The following is a 13,446-nucleotide window of genomic DNA, read 5'->3' as shown; positions in this document are numbered from 1 at the left end:
ACGATAGTCACATGCATGTAAGCCCCTTTTTGAATATGTACTTACATGTAGCTTTTAGCCATAATACAAGGTCCATCAGTATGGAATTCCATTGACAAAGATATAAAATTATCTTCATTGTCTTTGTTTAAAAAGAAAGTGAAGCAGCAATTTATCAAAGATTACTAGACATCTGTACTGTCTATGCAACTTCAAAATGGAAATAATACTGTTTTGCAATGTATGAATTTTAGTCTCTTTAATATACTGATAGTTTATCTTTGTGTTTATCTTTGTGTGCGTTTCTGTGTTTCCTTGTTTTTGTGTCCCTGACCTAAACATTTAAACATCTTTTCTTTTAACTGCCTACCTGGCATTTTTAACTCTTAGGTTATTTCGGGCAGCCAGTGCCCCTATCATTGTCTGTACTATTATTATAAATTTTTCTTTCTTGTATATTTTGGGGTGAAAAAAATGAAGTTCTTGTTGTTGTTGTTAGCACTATATTAATGTTTTTAATTAGTATTATTTCAAATGTAGTATTAGCCAGGAAAGGAAATAGGTTTTTAAAAATATTACAGTTTACAAGTTATCTGCAAGTATAGGGATGTTGAAATTAGTAGAACATTTAAAAACAGCCTGGCTAATCCTTCACCTATCTTCTTCATGCCATGTGGCACATAATACTGGCCTGGCTAAGACTGGTCGCCAACCCTGCCCACAGAAAACAGGTAAAAATGACAGGAGATAAAACAGGGAGGTTTCTGTGCTTTTGTACAATGAGTGACATAAAGAAAACAAATATTGGCTTTCATCCAAAAGTACAAATGTTCATAATCAAGAGACACAACAGTGGATAATTGAGAGTAAGAAAGAAGCAAGAAGTTAAATAAGAGAGTTGACCCATAAAACACAATTAGGTAATGAAATTCATGCAAACACGACAGATAATATTGGTGTAAAACACAATCCTCACGGTCGACGACATTTGTACTCAATTATGCTTGACACGGAAATTACTTGTGTGAGTATATATTGCATGAAAAAAACACTACATTAATTTCAAAGAAAAACTATTCGTGTGAAAAATTAGCAAAAAACTACGAATCCAGTTTCAAATGAGATAACCTCAAAAAAGGAAATAAGCGGAAATATTCTCTATATACTTACGTTTCGATGGAATTTGTTAAATGAATGGAACATGTAAAATCTGTGCATGTAAACGATGGCAGTGTTTATCGTCAGCTGGCTCCTGAGAGCCATGTCAAGGAACAAAAGAATATCTACTTCATGGTTGCAACACACTGAACAACAACGACTTTAGAGTACTTCACCGGCTAAGCCGTATTACTCGCACGGCTACATTGTATGTTACAACGCACAAACTACCATCGGATTGAGGAAGGCGTACTAGCAACTTTCTTTTTTGAAAGGATACACTGAGAGACGTTGTCCCATATCTTGAATAAGCGTTGCTGCCTGTTGCCTATAACTCTGCTCTTTCTCCGGATCGACTCCATTCTTTCTTGATGGCGTATTTTCCAATTGTTCTTTGGTGAAATAAAAGCGATCTGTCGTACTCACGGCACTGGTCGCCATCTTTGAAAAGCAAGGAACAGTTCTGCCCATGCGTGATACTACTCGACTCAGTTTCCAACGTTCCCATAAACTACGCATGAGCAGTCGACACCAAGCAACAGTGACAAAAGACAAGAGACATTATCAAAATATGAAATATGGCGGATAAACACAGCTTCTCTGTGAGAGAGAAGCAGAGAAAAGCGGCGAATTTTAAGGCTCTATGCCACACAGAAAAAGGAAGAAGTGATATACGAGGGTTTTTAGATGACATCCTTTGTTTAAAACATTCATTTGATGCAGAAAGTCAAGATTGGTGTTTGTGGTTAATCGCCGGTGGAAGGCCTCCAGAGGAATTTAAAAATGTCTTGAGGTCATTTGACTCGCCGACGATCTGTGGTCTGGTGTGGAATAGAAACTTTGTAGCATACCGATGTAGAGATTGTGGAATCTCGCCCTGTATGTCATTATGTGCGGACTGTTTTCACGCTGGTAATCACGACGGCCATGATTTCAACATGTTTAAAAGTCAGGCTGGTGGAGCTTGTGACTGTGGAGACGAAGATGTTATGAAATCAGATGGGTGCGTACAGTATTTAAAGATTTACCTCTCTAAGCCATTGATGGCAGATCTAGAAGGCTACATAGATCTCTACAGCTTTGAGAGATTTCCTCTGAATAGTTCTTATAGTGTTAATTAATTTGATCGATCATCCGTTGTCCTTGCTGACGTATTTGGAGTTGTTTTGATTCAGTGTAAGGTTGAGAGGTTAATCGCAGTGATCTCCTGGGGCGATTCCGAACGATTTTGCAAGAAACTTTTGTCTCTTACAATTTCAATTCATCTCGTTTATTTTGATGTTTTCTCAACGAAATTTGGTGCGAGTTAAAATTTCCTGATGTTTTTGTATAAGAATTACGGTAACATAACGCCATTGCGTAAAATATCTCAGCAAATCAGTTCTGTTAAAACCAGTTGGCCTTGGAGTATAGCAGTGAAGCACCATGAAGTATTTGTAAATTTTTAATAGTTGATTTTCCAGTAGTAATCAAAAAAAAAAAAGAAAGATTTTAAATACCATTGCTGACATTCTCCTCCAATGGAGCTTTTTAAAGTAAATACAATTGTAAACCTTTCAAAGCATGAAATGCCTGGGAATGTAAATGCTCCTGGATGGGATAGCTTGATCACCACAGTTTACCTACACTCCAATCCCCACCCCTCCCCCCCTCCAGTATTATATCAGGTTTCATTGACATTTCACATGTACCCATCTGTACTCCTGCTGGATGGAGAGAACCACTGTGAGGGTACACGTAAGTAGAGGGTATTGTATATCTTACCTGACAGCATCAAACAGTCACTCGATCAGGGCTGGAATCCTGGCTTTTTGACCCATAATTCAGTGTGCTCAAGAATAGGTAGGCTTGGGCTAAAATGTAAGCAAACGCCTAAACATGTAGTACCGTAAAGCACTGATAAATACCAGGGCTCGACACTAACAGTAGCCCATGAGCCACAGACTAGTAGAGATTCAGTTTTGGCTGGTGGTTTTCGGTTTCCATCAGCCAGCTTGGCTATTAAATGAACTGACATTGTCATTGCCTCTAAGATGTCGCCAGCCACTTGGCTAGTAAGTTGAAAAGTTAGTGTTGAGCCCTGAATACTTTAGTAGTCTAGTTTAAATATTTATCTTATTCTACTGGTGTATTATAAGATGGAATATGAATACTATTATTGAAATTCTTCTTCTGTAGAGCATTTCAAATGTTCAGAAGAAAAATTCCAAATAAACTTTAAGTAGATTTGCATGCATACATATACATATAAGTCAAAATTGACCTGCCAGACCATTTATACAAATGGAGAAGTCTATTTGTGTTGTGTTTCTGAATTCATACAAATTTTTTATGATCTTGTAGCTCTCTGAAAAAAAAAACATATTGCTTAAAAGTTTCTCTCGTAGTAAGTTGAGAAGACTGTATACTTAAAATGATTATAGTTGACATGCGTACATGTGTGTGTGTAATTTGAAATGATTTCTTCATGTTTTTGAAGGTTTTGTAGTCGTCATGGAAGAAAGGACACACATGTTACCAGAACTCCCCCTTCAGAATTGTTAGAAATGGCCAAATTTGTTGTTCCAAGGTTATGTCTAAGACTACAACAGCAGTTGAAAGAACTAGAGCCATATACATTAGGTTTGTTGGAGTTTTACATGTACTTGTTACCTTCAACTTTTAGTATCTTGGATAGAAAAATTAAAGAAGCCATAATGATTTGAAGTGGACAACTTCCAGAAATAATGAACATTTACTGCTAAGTTTTCTTTGCAGTATCAAAACATTTTTCCAGTAAACAGGTCATGGAAAGAGTATGTACACTGTACAACATAACATGAATTTCTCAGCTCTGTGTTGCAATGAAATGAGTTTTGACAACATTTTGAGTTGTGTTTCAGTATTCTAGAGTAATTTTCAACTGACTGTTGGAAGAATGTTTACATGTAATGCAGGTTTGCTGTGTTCTTGCTGTACTTTGTGATGATATATAAGACATTCAGTTGAAAAGTGTGCAGGATCATAAGTGCTTTACAGTCTAACCTCAATTATCTGTACTCCTGGGAACTGGGCTGAATTGTCCAGATAATCAGGGTTTCAGATAATTGAAAATATGAGTATTAAAGGGCCAAGATTAATACTGAAGAAACTGAAGAAATATCATTTAACCAATAATGGACATTATTATCCAACTGTGCTTTGCAGAGTACAAATAAAGCACGAGATGAGTACAAAGATCACGCGATATTTGTACTCCAGAAATATCTGCGAAATTCGCCCACTCTGAAATAACAATTTGGTGTGTTGGATAATAAATCTCTTATTAGACGTTTTGTTGTGTAGTATTGCTGAGTATTTTTACTCGTTGTTTTTATTTTGACTCGCCCTATGGGCTCGTCAAAATACAATGGGCTTGTCAAAATACAGCACAATTCATAAAAATACTCAGTGATACTACACAATAAAACTTCTAATAAGCTATATTTCTCAAATGTTTGCACTTCATTGGTAACATTCACCAAAACTACCACCAAAAAGCTAATTATAGCTAACCAAAAGACGTGCGTGTTACTCATTCCATCATTCTTTGAGGTTGAGTGAAATAGTGTCATCATTGTTTCAGTACATATGTTCTGTTGGAAGGGAAAAAGTTGTAATGGGGATCTCACTCCAATGTGACTAATTAATATTTATATAAATGGGACCTGAGAAGCAAGTCTGAATACATGTAATCGTGAAATCCAGATAATTCAAGGTTCAACTCTACATGTTTCAGTGGTGGAGAACATGGATAACTGAGCTTTGTTTCATTTCAGATACAGTAACCGATGACATGAATGATGCCGAAGGCCTCCTTCATTTTCTAGTTCAGTTGTGCGACACTAATACCATGAAAAATGTCACTGCTGAATCCTTGATCATGAAAACCGTAGATGTAGAAAGAATATTTATGAAGGACTCAGGAGTATCATCAACTATGTCTAGGTCACACCATGGGACTGGGCACTCTTCGGTTCACAGGATGGATAGTTCAGACTCATTTTCAAGTGTCTTGTCATCTGATAGTGCAGACGATGTTACAAACAAAACATTTTTGGACTTTTTAATGGATTTTGTGACACAATTTGAATTCCCGCAGAAAGTAGTGACGTTTCTTCTTCATTTTTTACCTTCTGCTAAATATAAGGTTTGTGAGATTTCTTTTTAATCCTCAACCTTTGACCTTGACTTTGACCCAACATCCTTGACCTTGACCTTGGCCTTGACCTTCTCCAGAAATAAAAATACTCTTGATATTGAATTTGCCACTGGTTTCTGTTACAGGAAGCATTCACAAGAGTATTCTGTGAAAATTATCAGAAGATTGCCAAAGCACTAGTGCTGAACAGTGATTCTAGTGACAGTGTGGACCAGTTGTCAAACCGTGTAGTACATGTCAGTGTACAGTTGTTTAGCAACAAAATCCTGGCAGAGAAAGTTGTACGGGAGCAGAATCTTCTTCATGTAATGGTCAAGGTTTTACATGACATGGCAAGACCTGCTCTTGTGACTTTTAGAAGAGGAGGTACACATACTGCTTTTTTTAGATGTTTTAAACTATGTGCAGGGTAAAAAAAAGGGGTCTTGTTGAACTTGATGGCAAAAAAGTTCAGTGGCAGAAACAAGGCAGTTTAAAGCATGTTTAACCCTTGACACCCTAACATCAATATGCATATTCTCCATACTTTTCTCTACACATCTCCTAAGTTGCTGACAAGGAGAATTTGTTCTACAATCAAGAGGTTCCTGAGTTGGTGGACAGAGCTGAATAATGAAATGCTACGTCAGCGGGTATGCGGTCAACAATGCAGGCTCAAGTGTCATAGGTCTAAAATTTAGCAAAATTAGCGGAAAATAACAAGGGCTGACCTTTAAAACCAAGGAACTCTGTTTTCGTCGAAGGCACTTTCCTATTTCCAAAGGTTTAAAGGAGAAAATTAATTTTTGAAAATTTTCAGGGGGTGTACCGAGTTTTTGGAGGTTGTTCTGTAAAAGAAAAGCGGCAAGGAAAACGATGCCTCGAAGCGACAGAATAGGAAAACAACCGTGCGAACGACTCAAAATCCGCGTTTCCGCAGCAAAGCCTGGCGCATGCGTATACGTTATTCAGCTCTGTCGAGTTGGTGATCATTTCGTTTATTCCTGTGACCTTGATTTTTGATTCAGGGGTGATAAAAGCTCGACATTAACTTTTCAAATGTACTAGCCAAGTAGCTAATGACAACTTGGATGTTATCACAATTTCAGTTTGTTCACTAGTCAAACTGGCGAGTGGAAATTGAAAACCACCAGCCAAAGCTGAATTTCTACTATTCTGGGGCTTGTGAGCTGCTGTTAGTGTCGAGCCCAGGGCGATATTGGAGAAACTGGAGGGAGAAGGAGGAATTAGATGCCAGTCATTCAGAGGGATCAAAGAGTTAATAAATTTTCATTTAATTTTATCAGAAATAATATACTTTATACTGGTTGGTTAATTATCTTGTATTGTCAGGTAAAAATATTTGCCCATTCATTTGATATTTAAACTGTACTCATGGGTTATCATTCATGTGCTCATAAATGCCTCAGTGGTATCATTGTTTGCAGACACAGCTTCTAATCATGATGTGGTGAACTGCGAAAGTCGTGCTCTGAGCAATCACTGTTACTGGCCAATAGTAAGCGACTTCATCAATGTTCTATCCCACAAGACAATAGCTCATACTTTCATGCAGAATCTTGAACTGATTAAGAAGTGGATGAAGTTCATTGAGCATTTAACTGGTTAGTTAATGATTGGTTTAACTTCACTCAGATCAATCTTCCAAAGATCAAGAGCAGCTTGTTCCATTGTCTAGAGAGCTTGTATGTTGTACATGTAGTTTAAATTACTATTAATCAACGGTCAAAATGATTTTTAACTATTAGTCAGGTACATGTACATGACCATAGTCTATAGATAGAAGAAAGTACAAATCAAATTTGTTTGAAATTATTTTAACCCTCTACATTCTAACTGTAACATCTGACTTTGCCTCATCGGTCTCATGGGAAGGGTGAATCTCATATAATTTATAGGCCATTGCAGAAACGTGAGAGGACTGGGAAAGAGTGTGGTTGTTTTCCGTTTGTTTGAAAAACTAAGATATTCAAATGAAAGATCAAGTAAATTTGAGAGTCTTAAGCAAGAACAGAAGTATTTAGAGGAGGAAAATGGCAAAATGACAGCTTTTCAAATATCACCTAAAGTAGAGAGTTTGTATGGATTGGTAGACAGGGCAAAAATTTTAAGGGTTTGTATGGAATTTTTGCAACTTTTGCAAGGCTCCAATTTGGACACTTTTCAGCTGAAAACTCTCAAACTTGGCTGGGTAACTTTTCATTCAGTAACATTTCAGTTGAAATGTTTAGATTTTCAATGTAATCAATATAAGAAACTTGTCCCTGTCCACTCACATTTGTGCAATGGGCTATGGTAGTGAATACTATGCATACTTTGACAAAGTTTTTTTGTGCATAATTTTCTCATTTTAGGAATGAATGTAAATACCCGTAAACTGCTGACACATGTTGAGTTTGAACCTAGCACTTATGGAACTGCATTTGCTGTGGAGCTTGAAGCTGCATCTTCACCACTGTGGAGTTTTGTAAACGCTTGTACTTCACTGGTAGGTATTTTACTGGCCAGGGTTAAATAGAAGTGATTCAACACTGCAGGGTGTTCTATCAGAATTCTGAGGCTGCTATTAATGAATTTTCTGGCTGAATTTCAACAGTTTACATAATTTTTGATGTGGACAATTGCTGTTTCTTGTCTTGTCTCTTAACATTATTCCCCTGCCTCTACATCCCTTAACGAAAAGTGAACATCCACAGATCGGGCAAAAAGGTACTAGCCTAAGTCGGATGAATCAGTAGATTTGGCAACCTCTTTTCTATTATCTCCATTTCATCAGTCCTATTTTAAGAGGGAATATAAAGGCTGCTTGGTCAGACTGCAGTAGGATTAGAAACATGGATAGATAATTCATTCTGCAGCATACATTTTGTACAACTTTGGTACCTTCAGTTGGTACTGTTTAAAAGTTACATGTAAGACACCTGTAATTGTATTACCATATCTTGGTTAGGATTGGAGAGCTGGATAGATTACTCACTCTACAGTATAAAATTTTTTATTTTAGTATCCGGGTACTGTTTAGAAGTTACATTTAGGACACTTGCATTTGTACTGCTGGAGCTCTGACTGCTAATAGTAGTTATTTCATTCTTGCTAATATAGAAAAAAGTACATTGTGTTCAAAACATGATCCATGGAAGTGTTGAGGCTCTCGAGAGATGGTACAAGAAGGTGGATAGCAAGGTCTGTTTATATCACTGTTGGTGCTATACATTGTAAAATGGCATGGGAATCATTCACAAATAGATGTCATGTGTGCTCATGTCAGAATATCCACATCTAACATTCCTCCATGCCCCCACTTAGTTTCACTTTCAAGGTGCATTTTGAGAATTTTAATTGGACCGTATTCATAAATCACTGAAATTGAAAGAATACCTAGTTGAAAATTAGAAGACAGTGGCAAAAGTTCATGCACATTTTAGTGCAACTTAGGGGGTCTTGGAGTCAATTTTTAGTCAATGTTGTCATCAAAATTGTTGATGAACAACGATAGGGCTTGCCAAGCCAACCTAGCTTATGTGCAATAGATGATCAAGTCTCTTTTTTTTTTATTTGGTGTAGCCTCAACGAGGAGAAGTTACATTTCATCTACCTCTCCATCGTCATCTCGCTGCATTTATTAGCCTGGTAAGCATAGAACAGTGTTAGTTGAAAAAAGTTTAGCAATGTTTGCTATATGATTGTTATCTTAAGTTTGGATTGTGATTTTTGCTGATCATCTTTAACACTCAACAGGCTGTGTCTCAGTTTGATGTTCCTCTTGAGCAATTGGTTCCTTCAAGGCACCTGCTGAGGGACATATGCGAGGATCTTTTACACATCCAGGTTAGAACATTCTGACTTAATTGTAGTTTGATACAAAAACTTGCAAATCAAAAGTATTTTATGAAACATTTGTTTTTTTTTGTACTAGTTATCTTGTTAAAGGTCTGTCAGTTGAACTGTTGCTCTACATGTATCTGTGTGTTGTGTCAGTTCAACTGTTTCTGGTCTTAACAGAACCATTTGTTGTTTTACAGGCTGCCATTTGTGAAATTCATGCTGGTAGATGGGTGCGAAATGGTTCACAGATAAGAAGTCAAGTTCGTTTCTATGACGATTGCCATTTCTGCAACTCCATGCAAGATTTGGATATTTTCTTGTTGCAGGTGAAAGGTCTAGAATGTAATGGTTGCTCTTTTTAGCTGTACCAAGGTTACTAATTAATGAGCAATGATAAAGGCTAATGCAAAGGTTCAATTTTTAGTCTGGACAATTCAATGTAAGTGTACTTTATTGAGTCCCATTGTATGGCAACATGACTATTAATAACCTCAACTTTACAATGTCATGACTCAGCAATCCAAACAGCATTTCTTACCAGAGTCAAGCACAGAATTCTCTCAACTGCCAATTGATTGTTTTACTTCTGACTTAGTGACACGTTTTTATTGTTTTTGCTATGATTTTATAGGGCTGGCTTAATTAACCTATAATGGTTGAAACTGGTCAGTTTTTATCTTTTAGTTTTCACTCAAGTTGTACTGGTCATTGGGTTTTATGGTTGTGCCAATGTTGAAAATAAGTTGTTTGTTAAATGCTATTTTTAATTAATAACTGGGTTGCATCTTTTGTACTTACCAAATCATGAATGAGCATTATTTAATCATGTAGGTCTGTGCTATGTTTCTGGATCCTGAAATCTTTATAAACATGATGATTGAGAGGTTTGTGTGCTGCTTTGTTTTGCGACAGTTACATTACAATGGTTGCTAAAAGTACATAAATTGTATGTGGAAACATTGCCATAGCATACTCATCGTGGCATAGCAGGAAGAACACTAGGTCTTTCTTTACCAGTGACAGTTGTAAAGTTTTCCAGCAAGCCATCTAATCTGCAGTGCAGCAACATACATGTACAGGCATGAAGACCTGGATATTGTCTCGAGCGAAGATTTTTTTCAAGCAAATGCTAAACAAAACAAGCAAGATAGATTTACACATTGTTTCTTTTCTTTTCCACTGATATATAGTTTTGGCCTTCGACACTGGTTTAAGTTTGGTGCACCAGCTGTATCCAGTCCCCCTAGTTTTGATGTGGACTCAGAAGTATCAATGGTTGAAGGAATGTTAATGCTACTCGTCACACTCCTCAGCAATCGACTACATTTAGGTAATGAGCCACGATGAATGTAATCAGTTACACTACATGCTAGACTTGATAAATGGTTGTTCTAGAATGTACATCTCCACAAATTAATCCCACTGTCACACCATAATTTATCATCTCAGTTTTTTTTTTTTTCTGAGATGATCATACAGACAAGAAAGTGGTTGGCTTCATCACCACAAATTCACTATTTCCAGTGTCTTGTTTGAAACATGAACTTGACCTCTTGTTTTTTCAATGAAAGGAAGGTGTAATTTTCATACAAAAATGAATCTGAGAGGAAGGTGTAGCATTGTTCTCTGATTGTACTGTCAGACAGTTCTTAGGCCATATTTGAGAACTTAATTAAGAGAGAATTTTTATTATTTAGTTGTTGGTATTTAAGACAAGTTTTGTGCTTTATTGAAGGGCTAACAGATCAGGAAATCTTGCGGAAAGAGATGGTTGCACAGCTTTGTATGGGAGATAAGACTCACAGCCAACTTGTTGATCTAATATCCTTTTAATTTAATAAACAAAAAAAAAGTATTTAGTCTAATCAAATTAAATAAAGTTCAACATGACTTAATTGTACGTAATTAAAACTTTGATGTGAACAAACATGTTTTCTAACAGGTGTTGGCTGACAACTTTAATTTGTTTGTTCCTTGGTCATACCCTTGTACATAATTATTTATTAAAAACCGGATCATTGGATAATACAATTCAAGACTTTTTATTGGCTTAGCCATTATGGTATATGAGCCAATATACCATAATCTAATATCTGTACATTGTAACATCCGGTTTCTTCTTACAAAATAAAGACGAGAAGATTTGTCTAATATCTTGAGTGCGTTTTTTAATAAAACAATTATTTCACTCGCGTTTGTTGGATATGAGATGATTATAGCCAAGGAGGTGCTGTGCGCCTCGTTGGCTATCTGTCATCTCATATCCAATGCGCCCTCGTGCAATAATTGTTAAATATCTGATCTTGATGATGATCCATGTGTTTAGTTGCCTTAACAGACTTTTACATCCCAGATAAACCAGGACAATCTCACAACACACAAGATTTTGAGAAGATACTCAGTGAGGTGTGTAAATAGTTACATGTAGTTCTGGTAAAATAAAACTCTTTGCTTACAAGCAGACGTACTGTCTAGTAACTTTCTGTAAATCCAGAAATCCTGAAAGTTTAAATGCCAATGGTGTCTTGTTTTATCAATACTTTAGTTGGCAGACTACAAGGCTCCTGGATTTGAAAGTGGAGCAATGCAACAAGGGATCTATGTACCCAAAGGTAACTTAAAATAGACACATTTCAAACACCAGACACAGTAGATGAACGTCATGAATTTTATTGTTGGTTCTGTGGAAGATGCACTGACCTGGGTCGAGAGGTCTAGGTTCAAGACCTGACTGCATCAATGTGTTAGGTTCCTGGGCAAGACACTTTACTCACAGTGCCTCTCTCTCTCTCTCTCTCCATCCTGGCGAATAAATGAGTCAGGGCTGTAGCTAAGAAAATGGCCTGTCAGTTGAGGAAGCCATTCAGCTGGCTGGGTCCAGTCATTTGCAGCATCTTGTCTGCAGGACTACCAAGCTTTGAGTTTACAAAATGGTGATCCGAAACAGAGAGAGACACTGTAGACCAGTTAAGACTGGTGAATTCAAAGCACCACTTCATTTCACCTTTAATAACTCTGCGGCTTAGATGTAGTTCGGTCTTTATTTTCGCATTATTGTTTTGAAACGCAAAGGTTTATTCTTTTCTTTTTTTCACTTAAACTGTAAAATATCAAGACTCGTCTGTCGAGCGATTACCAGGCAACATTCAGTCAGCGATTGCCTCTTCCTCAGCCTGGGCATTTTGCCGGCTGCTGATACTTAGCAACAACCCAACTCACAGGGTTGTTGCTAAGATGCTGGTGAGGGGGGGGGAGGGGGGATAACCTTGCCGTGGACTAGAATCCCATCCAGGGGGGGAGTTGTAAGACTCCTAGATGCTTCATGTTATGGAAACCAGGATAAACCCGGGACGGGTGGGCCAATAGGCTTGAGTACAGCCTTTTTTTTTTTTTATTTACTTTTACCAGTCTTTTTATCATTTTACCAAATTGTTAGTATATGCACAAAAACTTTCACAAGGCAGCTGTTGACATTGTGTCAGAAATCATGGTGCGAAGTCTTTGATAGAACTGTAGATTTTCAAAACTTTAATTTTAAAGAAAAACGTGATCTATCAAGGTTTTTTTTTTTGTGAATGGATTTCGGCTCAACTTGTACCTTGTCGTTGTATCTTTAGAGTCAGTTTGGAAGAATGACTTTGATATTGTTCACGTGTTGCTAAGAGCAGTCCATCGTCAACATGTGCAGTCAGCTATGCGGCGGTATCAAGCTATGTGAGTAGCATTGTGTTTGGCAAGAGTAGATGTTTGGGTTCAAAGTTTGAGGGTTGTCCAGTACACCCTGTATTGGTTAATATAATATTCTGAAAATGGACTTCCGGCCGTTTCATGCGTTGAGAAGGTGGAAGGTTCATGTGTTCATTTTCTCATACCATGCCACTCATTTTCACTCATTGCTCACGCCCTTTGGCTTCCGGTATGTTCACGGACGATTCCGTAGACGAATTGCAACGGTTTGGGTTTATTGGACACGTATGGCAAAGCAGCTTGTTTAAGTATCGAGGGCGGTGTAAACTCGAATAAATGCGTTAAAGGGAATTCCCACAGTCTGGGAGATTTTACAACTACCGGTATGTTCCCCTTCTCTGTTTAGGAGTTTTCTATTTAAATCATTTTTTGTTGTTGCTGATTTTATTCCAGTGTTTGTAAGAATGACCAGTCGCAGAAAGGAGCCCTTTGGTTTCCATTTCAGCCTCTAAAACCGCTAAGTGAAAAATTTCGTGGGTTGACGAAGACTCTACGGTCCAAGACTTTGCATGGAGTCCTGTTCTTTATATTTCACAAGGTAATACAAATGTATCACT

At 37.3% G+C, this 13,446-nt stretch overlaps 2 protein-coding genes across 4 annotated transcripts in view; one reads left to right on the top strand and one right to left on the bottom strand.

Annotated features, from left to right (window-relative positions):
- Positions 1 to 1,608, bottom strand: part of LOC111323538 (uncharacterized) — an 11,964-nt gene extending 10,356 nt beyond the window's left edge. For both annotated transcript variants that reach the window (XM_022926918.2, XM_022926919.2), the window contains exons 1-2: positions 1,418 to 1,608; positions 1,150 to 1,231 (exon numbers count right to left, since the gene is read on the bottom strand). In XM_022926918.2, coding sequence (XP_022782653.2) covers positions 1,150 to 1,231; positions 1,418 to 1,608 — 273 coding nt within the window. The remainder of the gene's footprint in view (positions 1 to 1,149; positions 1,232 to 1,417) is intronic.
- A 105-nt stretch (positions 1,609 to 1,713) lies between these two features.
- The window catches only part of LOC111323567 (E3 ubiquitin-protein ligase ubr3), a 32,888-nt gene continuing 21,155 nt past the window's right edge, over positions 1,714 to 13,446 (top strand). Inside the window, exons 1-17 of one of the 2 annotated variants that reach the window (XM_088741891.1) lie at positions 1,714 to 2,140; positions 3,617 to 3,759; positions 4,935 to 5,305; positions 5,443 to 5,683; positions 6,745 to 6,921; positions 7,672 to 7,805; positions 8,420 to 8,500; positions 8,882 to 8,947; positions 9,056 to 9,145; positions 9,340 to 9,468; positions 9,974 to 10,026; positions 10,333 to 10,472; positions 10,878 to 10,965; positions 11,491 to 11,548; positions 11,688 to 11,754; positions 12,760 to 12,856; positions 13,283 to 13,427. In XM_088741891.1, the coding sequence (XP_088598017.1) occupies positions 1,716 to 2,140; positions 3,617 to 3,759; positions 4,935 to 5,305; positions 5,443 to 5,683; positions 6,745 to 6,921; positions 7,672 to 7,805; positions 8,420 to 8,500; positions 8,882 to 8,947; positions 9,056 to 9,145; positions 9,340 to 9,468; positions 9,974 to 10,026; positions 10,333 to 10,472; positions 10,878 to 10,965; positions 11,491 to 11,548; positions 11,688 to 11,754; positions 12,760 to 12,856; positions 13,283 to 13,427 (2,505 nt within the window). In that variant the 5' untranslated portion in view covers positions 1,714 to 1,715. Of the gene's footprint in view, positions 2,141 to 3,616; positions 3,760 to 4,934; positions 5,306 to 5,442; positions 5,684 to 6,726; positions 6,922 to 7,671; positions 7,806 to 8,419; positions 8,501 to 8,881; positions 8,948 to 9,055; positions 9,146 to 9,339; positions 9,469 to 9,973; positions 10,027 to 10,332; positions 10,473 to 10,877; positions 10,966 to 11,490; positions 11,549 to 11,687; positions 11,755 to 12,759; positions 12,857 to 13,282; positions 13,428 to 13,446 lie in introns of both variants that reach the window. The other variant, XM_088741890.1, reaches the window with a different exon arrangement.

The sequence above is a fragment of the Stylophora pistillata genome, chromosome 12 (assembly GCF_964205215.1).
Source record: "Stylophora pistillata chromosome 12, jaStyPist1.2, whole genome shotgun sequence".
NCBI classification, from domain to species: Eukaryota; Metazoa; Cnidaria; class Anthozoa; order Scleractinia; family Pocilloporidae; genus Stylophora; species Stylophora pistillata.
Note: the sequence above shows the minus strand (reverse complement) of the source record. Positions and strands in the feature narration are given on the sequence as shown.